This window comes from Lottia gigantea (assembly GCF_000327385.1).
Source record: "Lottia gigantea unplaced genomic scaffold LOTGIsca_41, whole genome shotgun sequence".
In the NCBI taxonomy this organism is placed as follows: domain Eukaryota; kingdom Metazoa; phylum Mollusca; class Gastropoda; family Lottiidae; genus Lottia; species Lottia gigantea.
This window is the reverse complement of record NW_008709421.1, coordinates 360,818-379,328: the sequence shown is the minus strand read 5'-3', so window position 1 is coordinate 379,328 and position 18,511 is coordinate 360,818. Positions and strand designations below refer to the sequence as shown.

Genomic DNA, 18,511 nt, shown 5'->3' with positions numbered 1-18,511 from the left:
AAAAAATTTTTTGGAAAAAAAAAAAAAAAAAAAAAAAAAAAAAAAAAAAAAAAAAAAATAAAATAATAGAAATAATATCAATTATAGGTATAAAATTTAAAATTGACATATGTTTAAAGAAACTCAGAATTAATAGGATAGATAATAAGATAATAATATTAATTATAACTATAATAAATATATTATTGCAATATATTAACAATAGTGTTTATCATCAAAAATTGAAATATTTTCTTGGAAATTTTGCAAAACATCGTGTATTTCAATTTTATCGATGAATCGAATGTTTATGGTGATTCATTTAGGACATATATTTTTTTAATCATAATTTAAGATAACAATTTATCATTTATGTTTACTGTATAATCTTTTTATTTTAGTCAATTAGCAAAACATTTTCGAGTGCAGAAAAGTAGGACGTAAATAATTTTTTTCATTTTATTTCTAAATCATATAGAGTTGTTCGAAAGATCCGTCGGAGGGTTCAGTCTCTTAGAACAGTTAGAATTTAGCACAAAACCTGTTTCGTCATATGTAATAAATTACTTACTGCAGGAAGAATAGCAAGATGAGTAAAGTCATTCAATGTAACATAACGGTAACAAGGTAACCCAGTATCGACTTCTGTATCATTGGCCATACTGATTCCACCTGAAATTAATAATCAAAAAAATAGTTTTTAATTAGTACTTAGTAAATGAAAGGAAGAGATGTATGATTTATCATCCAGGAAAAAGTGATACAGAATGAAAAATTTTTAACATTACCCTTTTTTTCCAAATAAATACTGTTTTATATGTTTTTTAAACCTTACGATATAGTAAATAATAATAGCTGTCTTGTAATTAATCAGTAATAATAAACGTTACTGGTTGTCTTGTACGATATAGTAAAAAATAATAGCTATCTTGTAATTAATCAGTAATAATAAACGTTACTCGTTGTCTTGCACGATATAGTAAAAAATAATAGCTGTCTTGTAATTAATTAGAAACAGTAAACGTTACGCGTTGTCTTGTGCGATATAGTAAAAATAATAGCTGTCTTGTAATTAATTAGTAACAGTAAACGTTATTCGTTGTCTTGTACGTAAGTAAAAAATAATAGCTGTCTTGTAATTAATTAGAAACAGTAAACGTTACGCGTTGTCTTGTACGATATAGTAAAAATAATGGTTTTCTTGTAATTAATTAGTAACAGTAAACGTTATTCGTTGTCTTGTACAATATCGTAAAAAATAATAGTTGTCTTGTAATTAATTACTTACAGTAAACGTTATTAGTTGTCTTGTACGATATAGTAAAAAAATGTAGCTGTTTTGTAATTAATTACTAACAGTAAACGTTATTCGTAGTCTTGTACGATATGGTAAAAATAGTAACTGTCTTGTAATTAATTAGTAGCAATTAAAATTACGCGTTGTCTTGTACGATATAGTAAAAAATAATAGCTGTCTTGTAATTAATTAGTGACAGTAAACGTTATTCGTTGTCTTGTACGATATAGTAAAAAATAATAGCTGTCTTGTAATTAATTAGTAACAATAAACGTTAATCGTTGTCTTGTGAATAGTCCTACAAACGACGAAAAATAAATACTTTATTGTTGATTTGTAAATAGTGAAAAATAAATACGTAAGTTTTCTTAAAAATAGTGAAAAATATATACACAAACACAAAAAGCAAAATAGGAAAGAAAAGTAAACCTCAATGACTCACCTAAGAAACTGTTTTAATCCGATATTCTGAATCCGGTATTTATTTTTAGAATGACATGATAAATAAAACTCGGTCATTGATCGCTGCATTATATATTAACTTATCACTATGATTTAATCAAACGATAAACTACATAATGATGCAAAAATTGTTTACATTTGTCATGTCATTGAAACATGCCATTTTTATATGACATGCTCCACATTTCATCTTACTGTCGTTGCAAAATAGTTGGTATATCGAATATCGCCTAGTTATTCAAAGTAAATATGACTAAAATCTTCCAAACAGTGCTGTTAGTCAAAACAGTACTGATTGTCTAACATTTTGCGTTGATGAATATATACATACAAATACATGAAGGAAATTTCAAACGAAAATGCCATCTGTAAAAATAGATTTCAAAGTGATAGTGTATGCCCATGTTTATATATATATATATATTTTTTTTAATTTCTCGACTCATTGCACACTGCATGACGTTGCCCTTCTTGATGAACATCTAATATTTTTACATGCGCAAAAAATTTCATTCATTATATAACTGTGACAATTTTATTTTTATCAAAAGATGAACTACATATCAGATCACGGTTAGTGATTAGAAATACTCTATATATATTTTTTTGTTTATTTTTGAACCCTTGAACATTGAACAATATATCAAACGCAATTTCAACAATTTATAATTGCAGTCTCCCATTGTTTGTATTTACGATATCAGCGACAGATTTGTGCCCCTTACAAATAATTAGGTAACACTGTCTGATTTTCTTTCTACTTACAACCACAAAGTAACAATGTCTGATAAGTTTTCAAATTACAACCAAAAGTGACAATGTCTGATTTTTTTCTACTTACGACCATGGAGTGACAATGTCTAATTTTCTTTCTACTTACGACCATGGAGTGACAATGTCTAATTTTCTTTCTACTTACGACCATACAGGGACAATGTCTGATAAGTTTTCAAATAACGACCATGAAGTGACAATTTCTGATTTTCGTTCTACTTACGACCATGAAGTGACCATGTCTAATAAGTATTCAACTTACGACCACGAAGAGACAATGTCTGATTTTATTTCTACTTAAGACCATAAAGTGACTTGTTTTCTCTCAACCTGACGACAATGTTAACCGAACGATTAAGAAACGACATCTTGTTTTATTTCGGCCATTTGACAATGAAGTGACAACGTCTGTTTTCTTTCAACATAACGTCAATGTAGTGACATTGTCTGTTTTCTTTCAACATAACGTCAATGTAGTGACATTGTCTGTTTTCTTTCAATATAACGTCAATGTAGTGACAATGTCTGTTTTCTTTCAACATAACGTCAATGTAGTGACATTGTCCACCTGTTGTTACTTACTTGTTCTATAGATGGTGTAGTCATGATTCTTGTCTTTCTTTTGCTAATTTGCTTCGCTTAAATTCGAGATGGATAAGCCTATTCTACTTTTTTCCCGCGCTCCGAACACGTTCGAAATTTTCATTGGTAGATTTATTTACTCACCGCGCATGTTGAACAGTGTAGGCCTTTTCTTATCTTTTGTTAGCCTTTTCAACACTCTACTAAAAGCTAATAGTTGTCTGTCAACAGTCAACAGTCAACTGTTGTTAGTCTTTGAAAGGGGCTAATAAGACAAATAATTTTCTCTTTGAGAGAGCTAATTTTACAGGATCGGGTGCATTGTCAGTTTTCTTTCAACATAACGTCAATGTAGTGACATTGTCGAGGTATCGATTTCTCTCTCTCTCTCTCTCTCTCTCTCTCTGTGGGTATCTTTGAACCATTTGGGTCGCGGCCTTTCACTTGTGACCACAAGCATGAGACCAATGCGAGGAAAACTAGATCTACTTCTTGATTTGAAGGTCATGTGTAATCCTCCAATATCTTTCTAGATAAGTCCGCGCAAGATCTAAGCTACTAAATGATGTTCAAAGCTACAGCTAATTCTGCTGGTGCTTCGATCCCAACATAGATCGAGCATTTTCAAACCAGTTCCCCATGTCAGTGTTGCCGGTCGGGGGTTCTGACATAGAAAAAGCGTCTTATTGCTCGGATGGAGCAGTAAATCGAAATCTGGGACTTTAGGCTGTGCATCAGATCGATGGACTATTTCAAATAAATCCCTACTCATTATGAAAAATTGTCTTATTATCATGTGATATTAACCAACAGACCAAAACGGAAATTAACATTGGCTAAAAATTAGTGTATCATACGCATGTAGAAATTAGGAGTCAATCAATGTTACTCTGGTGTTTTGAGAGTGCATTACTACTTGGACTTCCTTTGGGGCATAGGTGTTTGTCCCTCATGAACCTCTTGAAAGGTGATTGGTGTATGACGTGAACTGGGTATGTTCTGTCCCAGCTCGATAAGACCTCCATTCAGACGACGGGGCGTACTGCTTATGAGTCTCCTAATGGTAATTTTGAGGATTCTGGGTCATCCTGCTCGAGCGTCGTCGGCAGACGATTCTGGTGAGGTCACAAAATACTGACTTAATGTCGAAGATGTATTTACCTGTTCGAAACTTTGAAATAAATGTCCAAGATAATACCACTCTGAAAAATAACAATTTAAGTCCAAGATTTAAAATAATTACAGTATTTAAGAATTGCCATATTGAAACAGTTTTAGATTTTATCAATTTGAGATTACATAAATGTACAATACACGACTGTGGTATACGCAGGTCACTTTTGTTGACGTTTCAAATCAACGAATCGGGCGATAGGAGTCATTTTGCAAAACGTTAAGTTAATATGTAATGACATGGAGTGTAATGCATCATACGCACCCACCAAATTTCCTGCTGAACCTGGTTTGAAGTACATTTCGTGTATCAAACAGCCTTTGACGTATCGATTTATTTCAAAATTTAAAGATAGGCTACCTGCAAGATAGAGGCAGTACGTGTGTTCGGAAACATGTTTTTTGAAATCCAGACCAGATTAGATGTGCAGATTAGACGAGGTATAGTGTCCGGTGCGGTGTACGGTGCAGAATAATCCATACAAACGAAAATAAAACGAGTAAACACACGAGGTACGGGTCCGAAACGCGATTCGTTTCTACTGTATAGATAATCCCACACCGGAAACCACACCTCCTCTATTCGTGCCTTAAGGTAACAGACGAAACAACGAGCCTTACTTAGTTAACAAAATCAAATCACGAACTTAGTTGACCGCCACTTACAAGGCGTGGATTAACCCAAACTGTTTTTCCAATGGTGGTTAACTGTGGTCGAGTTAGAACTAACACTGTTTTGAAAGCCATTGAATAGTTCGTAAAAGGTCTCTATCTTATCTAAGATCACGTGATGATAATATTGAAATGAGGTGCGTTTCAATCGCTTTGAGAATTAACACCTTGAAACGATTTACTTCGGAAATAAAATGATTAAAACAAAGTCAACTAAAATGACACGAAACTTGTGTTTTTGGCTTATATTGTTGCTGCTAGACTTTTTTTCGCGTCAGCTTACGTGACCAAAGAATTATCAAAAGGGAAAGCGCAGATCAAATTTTCAGTTTGATATTATTTTTTCTGTAAGGTTAGGTTTCGGGTTAGGGTGCTATGGGTGTCTGTAAGAAACTCTTGATACAACAGTTCAATAGTTTCGTCCCTAATATTAATCGATTGATGGTTCAGTTCTCGACCAATTTGATTCATTGAAAGGAAATAGAGCTAAAAAATTTAAATAGCTTGTACATTTAACACAATCGCACGAAGGGGGTATGCAATTTAATGAAATTTAAAATACCATTTGGTTTCTTTTCTTCTGATATCATATTGGGATTAGATTTGGGGGTATGCGGCACAATAAGGTAGGGAATAAGTTTCAATTACGGAAATATATAGAAGCTGTGTCGTCTTTACTGCTTCGGATAGGATTTATAAATCACTTTATAAACGGCAATAATAAAAAGACTCACAGCTTTTAATTAAATTTCAACGTAAGGTTTTTTCAATTTAAAATGCATAACAGGATATAAGCCAGTGGAAGTAGAAAGCTCGCCGCAGTCATAGTTGTCGGGGACGAGTTTTCTTCGTGTTCTTTTGTTCGATGATCTTCTGAGATTAGTTGTTCATGACCATGTTCTTTGACCTGCTGATCTTTCAAATATTCTGCTGCTCCAAGTTCATCCGGAGTCTGTTCACCCCACTGTTCCTCTGATAACCGATTTTCTGGTTCTTTTTCTAAATCTTCTTGTTCCTGTTCTGAGTTTATTTTGCTCTCCTCTGAACTCTGTTGTGAACTAAGATCGCTTGCGTCTGAACTCTGTTGTGAACTAAGATCGCTTGCCTCTGAACTAAGATCGCTCTCCTCTGAACTCTGTTGTGAACTAAGGTCGCTTGCCTCTGAACTCTGTTGTGAATCCGTAAGTTCGCTTGGTTCATCATTTATTAATCCGAGTTCATTAACTATCTCTCCCTCAGAAAGTATTTCTATTACTATATCAGCTTCTTCAAGCGAGTGCTCCTGTTCAATGGATCCTTTCTCCTTCTGAAAACTCTCTTTCACTTCCAATTCTTTGGGTTTTGATTTGGAATGTCTTTCACAAATAAATTTGTACCTCATTGATCGGCTTTCGACCCTTTCTTCAATATCTTTCCCATCTATTGACATTACCATAGCGAAATCTTTGGGATCAAACCGATGGAACCAAATGCTGTTTTCATCTAGATCATAACTACTTGTCCAATACTTAGTGTTTTCTGAAAAATAAAACAGGCCTCGCCATTATTGCAGAGAAGTAGTTTAGTTGAAGACGTGTGGTTTGACACTCAAACTTGTAGTATCGTCTTTCAAATAATAAGTAAAAATTGAGAACTCAAAATATTTTGCCAACAAAGAAACAAACCTATCATTTTCTTATTCTTCATATTCTTTAACATCTTCTCTAGTGTCTTTTTGGTGCCTCTAATCAAATGGCTTCCTTGGTTTCGACACTTTCGGTCAGCTGTCTCATAATCGGTGGCATAATGATACGTTTTGAGACAAACGTTATCAAACTGTTTGAATCCTCGAACACAATCTACCAACATGAGACACAAACATTTTAATATACGAGTGCATAGAAATTTTTTAAATTGCATCAGGCGGTTTAAAAAGCTCACAAATGTTCTAAGCAGGATATTTGGTATTAATGCATACAAATCGGATGAAAATTCTAGCTTATATCGGGCTGACAAAAAAATGACAGTATGCTTCCATTTTCCTTTGAAAATATCAACATATATGTGTTTTACGCCCTACTCTTCTGCACCTAATTAGGCTAATGAAGACGGACCGTATATTAATTTGGAGTCTTTACTTGTATTCGATTCGATTCACAAAAAAAACAAGATTTTCCACGTTACCAGAATGTTTGTACGAATTATTTCCACTGTAAGCTACACAGAGTAAGCCAAGACTTGCCAATACTTGCCAAAACAACATTTTCCAGTCCGGCTTTTAGACACAGCATTAAAACCAACTGACTGAGTCAAGTCAAAATTGTGATACCAGGCAACCGCTTTGAAATAATATTGTAACACGTTTTTCTGTGCTCATTGTTTTTGTGCATCATACGAATCCTACATTCCTCAATTAATTAACCTATAAATATAACTTCATATTGACTGCTGTGGGCAGACTTATAAAATATGAACTCAATATAATATTGTGAAGAGGGCTGGTAGCAGTGACGTGGCCAGCTTTCCGAGACTAGGGTTACAGATAGGGGATATACTTAATTAATGGGGTGCAACTGTCGAGGTAGAAGTGCAAAATGCGGCAGATATGATAGGTGCAAGCCACTCAAGAAAAATCTGAACGAGTTTTCCCTCACGAAATTTTTCCCATTATTGATTTTTGTATTCTGATATATATCTTGCCACAAAAACGTACTAAAATCATTTTTCAATTTTGTTAGAAGTGGGGATACAAACCCTTTTTTAGAGGGGGTATGGTAAGGATTAGATCCAGGCCCTTTCTAACATTCTAGAGTGAATTCATCACTTATTATGGTGGGAGTCTAAATATTTTCTTAAAAATATATTATTTAAATCTACTCCATGAAATTTAAGCTCAGCTTAATGATGCTTAGGATAGAATAAGCTAAATTTGCAAGAAGCTTAAAATTTCAAATATTTTATTTGTTTCTTGAAATGCATGGTAACACATCTTATACATAAATCAACTTGGAGTATCATTATTGTTCTGTTCATCATTAATTACATCATTATCATCATTGTCATTATCATTATTATCAGTTTTGTCTTCTTCCATTTCTGTTTGATCACTAATAGCGTCACTATCTCTAACTGTTTTAAGATATTTTACATTGGCTGCCTTTCTTTCAGCTTTTAAAGTAGCAACATTCTTTTCTACAATTAGAATATTTTAACATTTATTATCGAAGTGGTCTTTAAAGAGATATATAATTAAATATAACGGAGAGAAACAGAAATGGCTTTAAATTCTGTTAGTGATTCTACACATGTTCAGGTTTGAAAGGAACAGGCTCGCTATTTGTCTGGTCTGATTTGATGTCTTGAAAATACATGAATAGTCTTCAGAAATATTAGACATGTAAGTAGTATAAGAGTATATAGATAGGGGGCACTTTTTATAATTTAAAAAAAAAAAATCACTTTTTTCCTAACGTCAAAAAGTGATTTTTTTTTATAAATCATAAAAAACAAACAAACAACCCCACCAGGCACGCGGTTAATAAATCAGGAGTCTATAGGGGTACACGTTTACCAACCCCCAAGCGCCCCAGGCCAATAATATCTTCAAATTAACGCATTTAAAAACAGAATGAGTTTAATTTTAAAACACGAACACAAATTCGAAGGAGATGGTTTCTTCTCAGCTCTATCATCTCTCATCCCAAAAGTAGCCAACTTTGTCTCAAACAACAAATCCCTCATTTCCTCAGAAGCGCAAGCTCTTGGGTCTGTAGCAAAAGCGTGAGTAAATATAAGCGAAACAGTGAAAAGATCTAACGAGTTGAAAGAATTACAACATATAAGAGAAATGCGAAATAAAAGATTAGAAAACAAAAAAGGCAATTGTTTTAAAATTATTGGATAAAAAATGTCAATGATAATTGCTCAAACTCCTAAAACTTATTTCGGTTCTGACATTCAAAAATCATTAGGTTCTCTTCCTGAATTTCCATGGGCAAAATACCCCGGAGAAAGACATCTTCCCGGTCATAATTACACTGGTCCAGGTACAAGGTTAGATCTACGATTAGACCAAAACGATAAACCAAAACCAGGTGAAGAACCCGTCAAAAGAGTTGACGCCGCTGCACTTAAACACGATATTTTATACAGAAATAAATACATAACATCCAGACACGAAGCAGACAAACAAATGATAATCGAACTTGAAAATATTCCAAATCCAACTTTTAAAGAGAGAATTCAAAGAGCATTAATTAATTTAGAAAAAACAAACATTTTTTTAACTGTTTTTTGTTTACTTCAAAGTAAAATACCAACCAGTTTATACACGGTTAGCTTTTCTAGAGTATTATTGATTTAATAATTACCTTTAACGCTCGGTAACAATCAGTCGTCTAGACTATTGTTGACTGGATATACGTCACTAAGTAACAGGTGGTTATATTAACATATAACATTCCGCCCATGCCACGTCGGCATAGACAGACTAAACTCTCAACTATTAACACTGTCTCAATTTTGTTACGCTGGAAGAAAAGAATGTTCTTTGTTTGATTTAGTCATAAGACTAGAGGGTGGAATTAAGATGATATGTTATTTGTTGTTTTTCGAAATATCAATTTTGTTCTATTCCAGACACAAGTTTAATAGATGTCAACATATCACGAAGAATATTAAAACCATCGCAGGCAGTGGGGGATACTACCAAACTCTGTGACAAATATCCGAGGTTTCAAAATTGTTGATACAGATTTCGAAAATAGAACAAGTGCTGAAGAACAAGCGTTTTGGAAAAGGATGAAATTCTATAGGAGCGGTCGTAACCCTTGACCCTTGAACTATGACTGGTGATAGTGTAAGAGGGGAGATAACTCTGAAGTATATCTAGCGATTCTATAGGAGCGGTCGTAACCCTTGACCCTTGAACTATGACTGGTAATATTGTAAGAGGGGAGATAACTCTGAAGTATATCTAGCGATTCTATAGGAGGTCGTAACCCTTGACCCTTGAACTATGACTGGCAATAGTGTAAGAGGGGAGATAACTCTGAAGTATATCTAGCGATTCTATAGGAGCGGTCATAACCCTTGACCCGTGAACTATGACTGGCAATAGTGTAAGAGGGGAGATAACTCTGAAGTGTTAGATCCGATCTTTCAATTATATGATCCAATTCGTTATTTGTTTAATAAGAAAAAAGAGGATTACATTATCACATCACCAACCGTAGGCTCTAGGTCTCAACTAAATGATGGGGGTAGGGTCACTTTCGAGATTAATTCATTATCGAATTGGTTGCTTCTGTCTGATGCCTATTTCAGATGCGATTTCAAAATCAAAGACGGAACTCCCAATGAGAATCGTGTACCACAAACCAACACAACGTTAGAAAACAATTTCTTCCCATCTTTATTTACTGAAATGGTTTTGGAAGCTGGTTCAAAATAATAGAAACCATTAAACACCCTAGGGAATTTGTTGAAAACAGTTCTATATCCCAAAAACTACGATTCAGTCTCAGACTGGATACCCGATGTTGGCGATGGAAGAGTTTTAGAAGTACCGATAAGAAATGTTCCAAATGATTCAAATGAAGATAGAATGAGAGCTATTGATCGAAACACAATAGAAAGAGTAGGACGAGCAGGTAATCATGGATTTGAAAAACGAGTACTTTAGTACAATAATGTTGTTGAGAATAATAGGTTTGGTAATTACGTAATTTATTCGGTCTGTTGGAACACAGAAAAGTTTCCATAGGGTTACCATATAAAATTCATCTACAAAGAGAAATCAATGATAAGATATTATTTGGAGAGAATGCTTCAGATGCAAAATTAGAAATAACGAATCTTCAACTTTACATACCCGTAATAACACCATCAATTGAAGTAGAAACGAGAATATTCAACTCAATAATTAAAGATATTGAAATAGCTTTTCTTCTAGGTAGTATAACTTTAACTGGAGAATCCACTACATGGCCAATCACTAACACTATTAAACCAGCAAGATATTTAATAGTTGGTTTCAAGAACTTACCAGATTCTCAAACGAATAACAATAATATCTTTAGAGTAGCAATGAACGAAACTCAAGATCCTATAATCCGTAAAGTTCAAGTAAGATTAAACAACGATAATTATCCTAACCAACCTTTAACAATTAACCCATCCACAAAGGATTATAATGAATTGTATAGAAACTATAAAAATATGTGTGAATTATTTGGAAATCCACCTCAGTTTGAATATGTAGATTTTGCAATTAATCACCCAATCTTCTGTTTTGATTTATCAGCTCATCAAGAAGATCTTTTCAAAACAGGGGTGAATATAAATATTCATATTGAAAAACACACGAGGAGATGTAACCGGTTATTGTTTATTATTGGAAGAAGCAAAACATTTATTAAAATATCCGACAGACGGATGATTCGTATAGAATAATCATTTAAATTACCCTCTTAAAAATGAAACTGGAAACTTTAGTAAAAAGAATAATAGAAGCTATCGAAACGGAATCACCAACTACAATAACTTACAATGGTAAAAGGATTAAAATATCTAAAAAAAATATCGATAAATATTTTCTAGTAACCCAATGCTCATGTTTATATGTGGTAGCTCTGGGAAAACCTATATGACCTTTAACATGTTGACAACACCAAAACTTTTAGATTTCGATTCATTATATATCTACACAACACCACCAGAGCAATCCCATTATCAATTCCTCAAAGCTTTAGAATATACACCAAAGAAAGACGTTCAAGACATATTTAAATATTATGAAGGCAACGATGAGATAGAAATAAAAGATATCTTAGATACATATATAAAAGAAAAGAATCCATCTTTCAATCCAACGGACATAAATCTTTTTCTTACGAAAAATGTTAATGATTTAGATTTGTCTAAAATTGATAGTGAGCGAAAGAACTTAATAGTGTTTGACGACAGTGTAGCACAAAGAAATCAAGCTGTTCAACAAGAATTCTTCACGAAGGGAGTACATCACAACTGTCACTGCATATACCAATCCCAATCTTTCTACGGTATGGATGCAATGTTCATCAGAAATGCAAATTGTTTTTTATTATTCGAATTGAACGGCAAAGATTTATCTCAAATTATTCAGTCAATTAATCACGGAATAGATAGAGATACATTCAAAAAGGATTGTAAAGCACAATGGAGAAACCCAGATGATTATGGATATATATTCGTTAATACTAGAAAACCTGCAGGTGAAAGAGTTATGACAAATATGTGTTAATTTCATTTCTTTAAAAATGGGTGATTGGAATAATCTTATAAAAAGATTTAGAATAAGATTTAATGCTAATTTACCGCAATACAAAATCGATACAAAAGACTATATATTTACATAAACGAATATCTATCTGAATATGGAGGAAGTACAAATGGTAAAAACAATATTGAATCTAAACAAAATAAAATTGATATTGAGAAATAAGAGTCAAGTTGATTTCAACGTAGAAAATTCTTTGAATACTTTATTAGGATTTGATAAGGAAAATTGATATTGAGAAATAAGAGTCAAGTTGATTTCAACGTAGAAAATTCTTTGAATACTTTATTAGGATTTGATAAGGAAAATTGATATTGAGAAATAAGAGTCAAGTTGATTTCAACGTAGAAAATTCTTTGAATACTTTACTAGGATTTGATAAGGAAAATTGATATTGAGAAATAAGAGTCAAGTTGATTTCAACGTAGAAAATTCTTTGAATACTTTATTAGGATTTGATAAGGAAATATACACGCAATCCACTTTAGCGCCGCATAAAGCTAATATCGAGAATGATATCGACGTCATTGATATTCACTGTAATTTAATAAACGGTGGATTTTTCAATAAACACAAACGTCAAATTATTTACAGTATTTCAACATTCACTGTACCGATTGGATATAGAATTATAGAGAAACCATTTCAAACAACATATTTACCACTTAATTCGTTCATGATTAAAAATATAAATCTGGAAATCAAAGATGGTAAAAATAGGTTTATTGATTTTGGTAACGAGGAATTCAACTACTTCAACTTAATTTAAAACAAAAGAACTAAATATATTGAGTAATTAATCACTCTTCATTCTCTTCTTGAATATATAGGTAATCGAAATCATCAAAACTATACTCATCTTTATTAATATAAGGAAACATAATCCCTCCACTGTTTGGTGGTTTTCTCTTTACAAGATTCAAATAACTTGTAAAAACTTTCTTTTGTTTATCACCATCCTTTGGAATAACTACTCCATTCGTGAAACTCCTTTCTCATCTTTTATTTAATTCATTCGACACATCATGTCCACTAGCCAACCGAATATAATCTTCTACACTTGTCTTATTATTAGAATAACCCTTAAACGTTTTCTTTTCTTTTAAAACGCCATCAGAAGTTAGAATGATATTATATTTGACTTTTGGCAGCTAAATATAAACCAAATATGATTCCACCATCGCCATAATCATTCTTGCCTTTACAATATTCATTTTCAGATACCAACCCAGCTCGATTTAATTTATCCCAATTTCGAGATGAAATGTATAAACTATCAGTATCGGTATAGTATATTTCAGGTTTATAAAATCCATTTATTACATGAATAAAATTATTCATTATTTTTTTACTGTTAGTCCTGTAGATTTAGTTGAGTGATCTTCAGCAGTAATCTCTTTTTCTTCAATTTCTGTCTCAACGAAATATTGAGTATCATTTATTTTTTCATAGTTTTTAACATGTGAGTCGAAGTTAGCCTGAAAAGTTACTTCATTCCATAAATGATTTCTCGTGTTTCTATCCTTCTGAATAGATTTACCATATAAGGAATTGCCTAATAATTTCATGCAATAACTACCCACAATACCACCTTCTCGTTTATATTTATTTCTAAGATCTCTTAAAATTAAAATATAATCTCTATATGGTGGAGTTTTAAAATTTTCTTCCTATACTATACCATCTAATATTCTAATAATTCGTCCACCGGCTTTAACTATTTCTTGAATATCGACCGATGTTAAAACACCTGAACAGAAACCATTTCTAATGATTTTACCCTTTTTCCTTCTTTATTCGTGAAAGTGATATTATCTTTGGCTGGTATCGGTTGGAAGAACATGTTTTTGGGATAGTCAAACCACACTGTTAAAATAGCTGTTCTAGGTCTAAATTTCTGTTCATTGAAGAGTTTTACAATTTGTCTTTCTGCTTCACTGTCTAAATCCGACATTGCTGAAGCGTATAAACCATTAGCATCAAATGCCATTAGTTTATTGCAGTTTATTTTTTTAAGTTTTGAATTAACTTCTGTTTTGTCTTTTGTGCTCGCGCTTTATTCTTTGAATAAATCAATTATGTTATCTCTTCTTGAATTATAACTTGGTGTTTCACTTTGTGAAATACTTTCAGTATCACTTGGTGTTTCACTTTGTGAAATACTTTCAGTATCACTTGGTGTTTCACTTTGTGAAATAAAATCCTTTAATACATTACAAATTTCATCCATTTCAAACAACTTCCAAGACATAACGTATCTCTTTTTGCATATGGTTCCCATTCGTGTCTTAAAGATTCCCAGTTATCTTTGGTGTATTTTGCAACATTGATATCAGTGATCTTTCTCAAATTCATTGGTAGATTAGATGAATTACCCCATGCCGCTAAACTAGATGTTTCATGTTGATAGGAACATGTGAAATTAATATGTTGTAAATAATTATTATTGCTTGTTATTTCTTTCTGTCTTTTCCATTTTTCTGTAAATCTTCATCTGTGTATGTATTAGATAAAGGTAATTCCTCTGGGTGTTTTTAAGGGGCATTGAGTTATTTTTTTTATATTTTTAAGCACGATCCAGTTATCAAAATTGCTACCGTTATGAGAAATTAATATTAATCTCTTTCTATCATATTGACCTAAATATTTCAACATTTGATCTATACAACCTGTACCTACAAATATTTCTACTATATTCATTAGTTTATCATAAAATTCTTCTGGAACATTATTTGTAGGATTTAAATCTGGAAAGAGATTATTTATTCTGTCTAAAATTTTCTTAGTTTTTCTAAATTAATTAACGTACATGCATACGGAATTGCTTTACGTGTTTCACTTTCTGAATACGTTTCACAATCCCAAGCAAATAACCCAGCATCACTTATACTTGAAAACACGTTTAGTTTCAGAGGTGAAATCTGTGTTACTGCGTTATCGTCTCTACACGTTTTCCATACTTGTTCATAATTATCTTTTATTTCTTTAATACACAAACTTTTTTTTATTTCTTCTTATAAGACAGAAATGTGAGTTGTGTAAATATAAAACTCAATCTAATTCCTCTTTTACAATTGTGGGGCGCAAATTTCTATTATTATGAGTATAAATTTGAAATGAAATATCATATTTCTTATTGAATTCATTAATTCTAGCAGATGTCATCACTCCTTTTCTATTTGCTTGTGAGAAACCATTGATGAAATTTTGAAATTCATTTGTTAAATCTTTGTTTAAAACATAGTTTACACATTTGATAAAACAGTTACCATCTGCTGGTATGTAACAATTTTCACCTATATATTCATTTTCTTCCATCTTTTTGATCTTTTAATTTCTTTGAAATTGTCTTTAAGTAAAAAGATACTTCCTGTAAAGTACCAATCAGAAGGGTCAGATTTTTCTTCCATATTTCTAAAGATAGTATGAAAAGTTTTGGCATTAAAACTAAGAAGTTTCATGAATTGTTTGTGCTTTCCATCTTGAAATATCTCTCCATCTATTTCAATTTGTCCTTTAAATGTTAAAAATTTATCAGAAATATTCTTGATATTTGAAAATAACACGTTTTCTATGAATGTTTCATCATCATTAATTTCAATTGATTCATTCACATTTCTTAGTGTGTATAAAAAACTAGTATTAACAAACTATAACTTTACATATTCAAAGTCTGATGTTCTTAAAAACGTATAATTTTTTACTGTTTCCACTTCTTGCGGAGTTGGATTTCTAATAATGCTCATCGATGGTGAGCTTTCTGTCTGTAATATTATATCAAAATCACCTATTGAAAGAATATCTTTGTCATCGTCTGGTATTATTGACATTCTAAAGGTGTCTATATATTTTCTATTTGTTTTAATTTCATACATGTGATTAGCCTTGTTGTTTTCATCGTTAACTTCCAAATCTTTATTTTCAACATATTCACCATCTTTGATAAATTCGAAAATCTTACGAGCGTTAAAATAGTGAGATGGATGAGAGAAGAAGATTGAATCGATTTTAACTTTTACAGGAAAAAGAATTTCAATTAGAGATTTACCTCAGAAATTAAAGTTTCCTGAATCATCAAACATGTTTTTAACGTTTCCACTTTTATATGAAAATACTTTTATTTTTAATATAAATCCATATCCTTCCAACTGATATGTTGTTTCACCTGTAGGAATACGTTCAGTATTTCTCACACGGAAAACTGGAATATTGAAATAATATGATTTTTTATTTTCCTTGAGATGTTTTTCTAATGCGGCTATATTTTTTCCTGTTTTAAAACTTCGTTATTAATAGTAGTTATCTGATGTTGAATCTCACTATCATAAATATTTGATTAATATTTGTTTGTTCTTTTTGTAATTCAGTTTTAAATTTAGTTTCTAGAGCAGTTGTTTCCTGTTGCCATTTGTGTTCACTTATACCAGGTTTAATATTATCTATTAATTGTTTAAGATCTATTTTTTGTTTTGTTATCTTATCTAAATTAGATATTAATGATTTTAAATTTTGAAATTGAGTTTTATCTACTACATTTAGAAGTTGTTGTTTAATAGCATCTATTTCACTATCATCATTGAGTTTGGTTTCTAATTCAGTTAATTTATCTTCACTTATACCTGGTTTAATATTATCTATTAATTGTTTAAGATCTATTTTTTGTTTTGTTATCTTATCATCTAATTTAGATATTAATGAACTTAAAGGTTGTAATTGAGTTTTATCTACTAGATTGTCTAATTGTTGTTTAATAGCATCTATTTCACTATTATCATTGAGTTTGGTTTCTAATGCTGCTAATTCATCTCCATTCATACCTGGAATAATATTATCTATTAATTGTTTAAGGTCTATTTTTGTTTTGTTATCTTATCATCTAATTTAGATATTAATGATTTTAAATTTTCTAATTGAGTTTTATCTGCTAGATCGAGTAATTGTTTTTGAATAGCGACTATTTCACTATTATCATTAAGTTTAGTTTCTTATTCAGTTAATTTTTCTTCAATTATACCTGGTTTAATATTATCTATTAGTTGTTTAAGGTCCATTTTTTGTTTTGTTATCTTATCTAATTTAGATATTAATGATTTTAAATTTTGTAATTGAGTTTTATCTGCTAGATCGAGTAATTGTTTTTGAATAGCGACTATTTCACTATTATCATTAAGTTTAGTTTCTTATTCAGTTAATTTTTCTTCACTTATACCTGGTTTAATATTATCTATTAATTGTTTAAGGTCTATTTTTCGTTTTGCTATCGCATCATCTAATTTAGATATTAATGATTTCAAATTTTGAATTTGAGTTTTATCTACTACATTTTGTTGTTGTTTAATACCAACTATTTGTTTTTGTATTTCACCATTACCAATAAGTTTAGTTTCTAATGTTGTTAATTTATCTTAACTTATTCCTGGATTAATATTGGCTATTAGTTGTTTAAGATCTATTTTTTGTTTTGTAATCTTATCATCTAAATTAGATATTAATGAACTTAAAGGTTGTAATTGAGATTTATCTACTACATTTAGAAGTTGTTCTTCAATAAAACTTTTTAAACTTGTTACTTCTTGTTGTAGTTTAGTATCATCAATAAAATCTTTATTATTTATTTGTCGTTTGAAGTATCTTTTCACATCGCCTATTCTTTCTTTTAAATGTTCTTTATCTACTTCAATTAAATTTAATTGATCCATTAAATATTTCTTGTGAACAGCATCATAATCATTTTCTGGTAACTTTAAATTAGTTATGGTAAAATTATTCATATCTAAATCACCTTGAAGGGTGTCTTCAATTTGTTTCACAAAATAAGGTTTTGCTTTATTTATCCATGCTGTTGTGATAGGTTTTTTAGTATCTAAAGGTAAAGAACCTAATCCAAATTTATTCGCCATTTTTATTAAGTTAAATTTATTACAATTTCTTCAAATTGTTTTCCTAAACTCAACTGATATAAAACCCAAAGTGAAAGCTTTCCACAAAATTTTTGTCCCGATGTTTGAATTTGAAATGTTAAACATTTGATTGGTTGATTAGTCAATTTCACTAATTGCATTATCTCTTCAGTTGGTTCTAATCCAAAAGAATCAAAGAAATAAAAGTTATTTAAAGAGTCTTTGTATAAAGCAGAATGATGAACACCGGTTTGATCTGAAGTATTTATATTTGTTATCGCATAAAATTTACCTTTCTTATCCTTGAGATAATTTATTTCATCTCTAATACAATAATAAAACGGTGATATATTTAACTCATTTGCCCATCTCATA

The 18,511-nt window shown here is 31.2% G+C and overlaps 4 protein-coding genes across 4 annotated transcripts in view; 1 reads left to right on the top strand and 3 right to left on the bottom strand.

The window, feature by feature from the left end:
* The window catches only part of LOTGIDRAFT_163685 (hypothetical protein), a gene marked incomplete at both ends in the record, with an annotated part of 14,191 nt that extends 12,384 nt beyond the window's left edge, over positions 1 to 1,807 (bottom strand). The window contains one exon of the mRNA XM_009060208.1: positions 1,719 to 1,807. Within this exon, the coding sequence (XP_009058456.1) occupies positions 1,719 to 1,807 (89 nt within the window). The remainder of the gene's footprint in view (positions 1 to 1,718) is intronic.
* Positions 1,808 to 5,705: 3,898 nt separating this feature from the next.
* Positions 5,706 to 8,012, bottom strand: LOTGIDRAFT_163684 (hypothetical protein; the record flags this gene model as incomplete). The annotated part of the gene is made up of 3 exons (XM_009060207.1): positions 5,706 to 6,457; positions 6,604 to 6,777; positions 7,925 to 8,012. The coding sequence occupies 3 exons, from the start codon at positions 8,010 to 8,012 to the stop codon at positions 5,706 to 5,708; spliced, it is 1,014 nt and encodes a 337-aa protein (XP_009058455.1).
* Positions 8,013 to 8,825: 813 nt separating this feature from the next.
* On the top strand, positions 8,826 to 11,371 carry LOTGIDRAFT_163683 (hypothetical protein; the record flags this gene model as incomplete). The annotated part of the gene is made up of 3 exons (XM_009060206.1): positions 8,826 to 9,012; positions 10,438 to 10,569; positions 10,872 to 11,371. The coding sequence occupies 3 exons, from the start codon at positions 8,826 to 8,828 to the stop codon at positions 11,369 to 11,371; spliced, it is 819 nt and encodes a 272-aa protein (XP_009058454.1).
* Positions 11,372 to 16,535: 5,164 nt separating this feature from the next.
* On the bottom strand, positions 16,536 to 18,136 carry LOTGIDRAFT_163682 (hypothetical protein; the record flags this gene model as incomplete). Its single annotated transcript, XM_009060205.1, has 3 exons — positions 16,536 to 17,053; positions 17,446 to 17,622; positions 17,734 to 18,136. 3 exons carry the CDS (start codon positions 18,134 to 18,136, stop codon positions 16,536 to 16,538), a joined length of 1,098 nt encoding a protein of 365 aa, XP_009058453.1.
* Between the last annotated feature and the right edge of the window lie 375 nt (positions 18,137 to 18,511).